At 48.9% G+C, this 4,886-nt stretch overlaps 1 protein-coding gene across 1 annotated transcript; it reads right to left on the bottom strand.

The window, feature by feature from the left end:
• Positions 1–3,759: 3,759 nt before the first annotated feature.
• Positions 3,760–4,629, bottom strand: LOC135813377 (very long chain fatty acid elongase 2-like). Its single transcript, XM_065326475.1, has one exon. It carries the CDS (start codon positions 4,627–4,629, stop codon positions 3,760–3,762), a length of 870 nt encoding a protein of 289 aa, XP_065182547.1.
• Between the last annotated feature and the right edge of the window lie 257 nt (positions 4,630–4,886).

The raw sequence follows: 4,886 nt of genomic DNA on the forward strand, positions 1-4,886 counted from the left end.
CCCAATCGAACATGGTTGAACAAGCGGTCACGTGCTCCTGCGTACGCCAGTCACCTGGTCACCGTGCCTGCAGGGTACAACTTACTAGCCGGTTTGACCTTTTTTTTGGGTGCAGTCCTGTCACTCGAGTTGAACTCGAGTTGACCCTGGCCTTGGTGTGAAAGTTGTCACCTGCTGGCGTGGTGACCAGGTGATTTGGGCACCCAGGAGCACGTGACCACTTGTTCAACCATGTTCGATTGGGAATAAAGGAGGAACGCTGCATCGCAGCCTTTTCGGACCAAAACCAGTCGACTCAGCGTCCAAAAGACTACAACATATGGGCCAATCGCGGTCATCCGTGCTTTTATAAGAACGAAATGGCGCTTTTAGTGACATTTTGCATACAAATCCCCATCTCGTAGGGCGCAGTCACCCAGTTTCGGTGGAAGTGCGCGAGTTCGATTGGGATTCAAGTAGGAAGGGAGCGTCTCAGCTTCCTCGGACCAAGGCCATATAAGGCCCCCATGAAGAGAACACACCACCGAAAATATTCCCGGAGTGCCCCTTTAAGTCCTGTATTCATTATAGCCTTTATATAGGGTCCGGCGGATTGCCGTGTCATGTCGGTTCGAGCTCTCACCATCGCCTGGCCAACATCTGCAGCAAGCACCACGCAAACATTTCCCTTACCGCTATCGTCATGTCCCCTCTCACTGCTGGGACTCTCTTAATTCCGATCTCTCTCATTGTGACTGGTCATTTCTACGCCCAGGCAATTCCCCAACTGTTGACGACGCAGTCGATCGATTTTCAATCGTCCTGGAACAAACCTTCCAGCACCACCTCGCTGATTTTTCCACCCATTCTTGTCGGTCAAACACACGCACATCGTCTGTGACATCCAATCCACCCTGGGTGTCGACTGTCCTCGTATCTGCGGTGAAACGTAAACGAGACCTCTTCAGTGTCAGCCGAAAATTTCCAACACCTGTCAATATGGAGGCCTACCGAGTTCAACGCCACTTTGTCAAATACCTATCCCGTAAAACCTACCGCTCTTACATCAGCTCCCTCTCTGCAACAATCTCATCACCCAATCGTCCTTCTCTCTATCAGTTCATTCGCACCCAGCGTCCCAGTGTCTCTCGCGCCCCAATCCAATGCTTGATTGATCCTGATGGCAACAGTCAGTCTGAGGCAAAGTTCATTGCGGACACTCTGAACAAACAGTTTGTCTCTCCCGGACTTCCCGACGATCCGAACTGGGTTATCCCGCCCCTGCACCCAGCTCCAGAGCTGCGCGCTCCACTTCTGGAGGTCTTTACAACAACTGGTGTGGTCCGCAAACAACTGAAACGTCTTAAGAGCTGCAAGTCTCCTGGAAAAGACGGTATTCCAAATGAAGTCCTTAAACTGCTGGTGCCTTCCTTGTCGTATCCCCTGTGCTTGCTCTTCAACTTGTCATATCGTGCAGGAGTCTTCCCATCTGCGTGGAAATCTGCTATTGTTGTCCCGATATTTAAGAAAGGACAACGCTCCCAAGCTGTTAATTACAGGCCCATCTCCCTCCTACCAACTATATCCAAGGTCTGTGAACGCATCTTCTATGAATCTCTCTACCACCATGTCACCCCTGCCCTCTCCTCTGCACAATCCGGCTTCTGTCGTGGCGACTCAACTACTTTGCAATTGACACGCTTAATCCAGGATATTTACGGACATCGTAACCCGAAGAAGCATGTAGGTCTTGTCTTTTTTGATCTGTCAAAAGCGTTCGATACAGTCTGGCATCGAGGCCTACTTGCAAAGCTTGAGTACATTTCTCTAGTACGTGGTACAGCTCTGCAGTGGCTGTCGTCATATTTGTCGTCCCGTCATCAAACTGTCCGTGTCTCTGCTTCCTTGTCCGATCCTTTACCTGTAGTGTCTGGTGTTCCACAGGGGTCCATACTGGGTCCACTCCTTTTCCTAACTTATGTGAACGATCTGCCCTCTCTAGTTCCAGACGTCAGCCTTTTTGCTGATGACACTGCACTGTTGTGCTCTGACAGCTTGCCGTCCAACCTCGTTACCTCCATGCAGACCGGCATTAACTCCACCATAGCATGGATGGAAGCTTGGAAGCTGAGGCCCAACATCGCGAAGACCGAAGCAATGTTCATCAGCCCATCGCCGCCTACTCAGCCGTTGCACTTTCCAGGAGCCAATGCTAACGTTAAAATTGTTCATGAACACAAACACCTTGGTGTTATATTCGACAGCCATATGTCCTGGTCCCCACAGGTCCAGTCAGTATGCAAGCGAGCTAGCTCCTCCCTTGGCATGTTGCAACCTCACTGCCACCATTTAAATGACCATTGCCGAAAATTGTTCTTTACGTCGTATATTCTACCTATATTTGATTACTGTGACACAGCGTGGTGCGGTCTGTCTCAGGCCCTTGTCCAAACTCTGGAAATACACCAGCGTCTGCTTCTAAAAATCCTGTTTCGCAAAAATCAAACATTCTCCTCCCAACGTCTCTACAGTTTAGCTTCAGTATCTCCCCTCTTAGAGCGACACCAGCAACATCTTTGCATCCTTGTACACATGATCTTATTAGACCTGGCTCCAAAACACTTTGCTAAGTATAACTGGTTTGTGTCCACCAGATCAACACGTCATTCCTTCTCATTACCCCGTGCCAATACCTCCCTGTTTCTGAAATCTCCTATCTTCTCTGCGTACACTCTCTAGTCTTCCCTGCCAACTAGCCTTAAAGCATGCACAGACATTAAGGAGTTCAAGCTTCAGCTTCTTCGTCCTAAATAATCTCACCATTTTCATCATGCCTCCCCTTGCAGTACTCTCTTTGTTTCTCTCCTTATTATTCAGTTCGCCGTGGTTGGCTACCACCCGACTTCTCATATATATTGGCAGTCTTCTGACGAGCCAGGAGATGTTGAATTAATAATAATAATAATAATTCTGCCGGCAGAAAAATTGGCAGAATTCGGTACTTTTTCTGGTAAGTTTCATGTATGTTTGGTACACGAGTCACAGGAAAACCACGCGTCTTGATTGTCGTAACTTCAGTTGTCTGAAGATTGCTATATGGCATGAAACTTTAAGTTACGACAATCAAGACGCGTGGTTTTCCTGTGACTCGTGTGTTACTGCTCTGCTTCCGCATTGAGCACTCTATCGATCCGGAGGACTCCGCTATTTGTATGTTTGGTATGTGGATAAAAAAATGGAGCAGAATTCGAGTAATTGCCTGCCATAAGGTTTGTATTGTTCTGCCAATTTCACTGCTTTTCGAGCAGAATCTGCCACCGTTTTTCGAGCAGAATCCGCCGGTCCCTAGTATTCAATCTTCCCTCCGGTCATGTTCAGTTTTGCTAATATACATGTACAATTATTGTAATAATACCTGGGAGGTGGTGTGCATTGTGCAAGTACCGGTAAAATTTAATGGAGTTGCTCAGTGCCCCCCGGACCTGTGAAGAGTGAAATCTGGTACTGTGGTAAAGCTGTAGTGGGTTTAGTACTGTAGTTCCACGGCCGGGCTGTGTTACAATCTCAGACTGAGTTCTTTCCTCCATCCCACCTTCATGGCATTGAACATAGGGTGTGGCCATGCCGGTCCTGCTGCAGCCTGAGAACTACAACAGGTGCACAGCAGAGGACTGCAGTGACACAATGTTTACATCCAACGTCACAGTGGCTCAGCTAGGTTCCTTTGAGGATGGCCAAATCTGACTAGTTTAATTGCGGGAAGGGTTAACGCTTTGATGGCTATTTGTTTTTATAGGAGTTGTCAGTGGATCGAGCAGCAGTGGGAGCGGATACCAAGTGCCTAGATTGACATGATGAATAACACTTGTTGTAGAAGCTATAGAAGAGCAGCAGAAATGACAGCATGTAGAGCATGACAAATATGGCAAAGTTGCGCGGATAGCCGCAGTTCAAAGCTGCTATGAGGCCAGAGTGGAGAATCAAGGTGGCAAACTGTACCATCTGCAGCTGGGTGAGGTAGCACTTCCACCACAGGTATGGTTTTATCCAATCGCCGAGAGATGCCAGAAAGTAATAGGCATACATGAACACGTGGACGACGCAGTTCAAAACTGGCTCATAGCTGCTGCTCCCACCGGGCATCCAGCGGGCCACAGCCCACCACACAACTGTGATTGAAGCATGGTGGTAGACATGGAGAAACGTCACCTGCGAGTTCTTCTTCCTGACGATCATGAAGATGGTGTCGGCAAACTCGATGATTTTCGAAAAGAAGTAGAGCCAGATCACACGTGCCACCCGGTAGTCAGACGGGGCTAAATCATGACCAATAGGTGCACATGAGACAGCCTGGTTGTTGGAAAATCCAGACATTGGCAACTCGACAGCCATGTAGAGGCTAAGTAAAGTCATGCCGCAGTTATAGATCTGCATAGCACGGTTGACATTCCATGCTTGGCGCTTCTCCATCAGCCGCGGCCCTATGGCGACAGCAAGCAAGTATGCAGCGACTAAGACGATCAAGACCCATGCTTGGCCAATGAGAGGCAGCTGAGCACTTCTCGGGTCAGGGCCTGGACTCCACGGAGGAGCATTCTGCTTTCCAACACCCAGCAGCAGTGCTAGAGGATGATCAGCCTCCGCGTCCATGACTGCGGCTTCGTAATTCCTCCTGAACCTTCCAAAGAGAGTTCCCCCTTTCACCAAGCAAAGCCGGACGTACCGTACACTAACCAGTTACTTGTTTGTCTTCGCTTTCACATTATAATAGTGAGAGTGCATGGTATAGGCACGCTCAGTGGAATTGGGGGACTGAATGGGCACAAACCCGCGAGTGGCCCAAGGAATATCCAGGATCTAGCCTAACACGCAGACGACGCCTTTAGCCCAAAGTCCATGAAGTGAAA

The sequence above is a fragment of the Sycon ciliatum genome, chromosome 4 (genome assembly GCF_964019385.1).
Source record: "Sycon ciliatum chromosome 4, ocSycCili1.1, whole genome shotgun sequence".
NCBI lineage: Eukaryota > Metazoa > Porifera > Calcarea > Leucosolenida > Sycettidae > Sycon > Sycon ciliatum.

Coding starts and splice junctions, on each gene's coding strand:
- LOC135813377 (XM_065326475.1), bottom strand. CDS start 4,629: ATGGACGCGGAGGCTGATCATCCTCTAGCACTGCTGCTGGGTGTTGGA.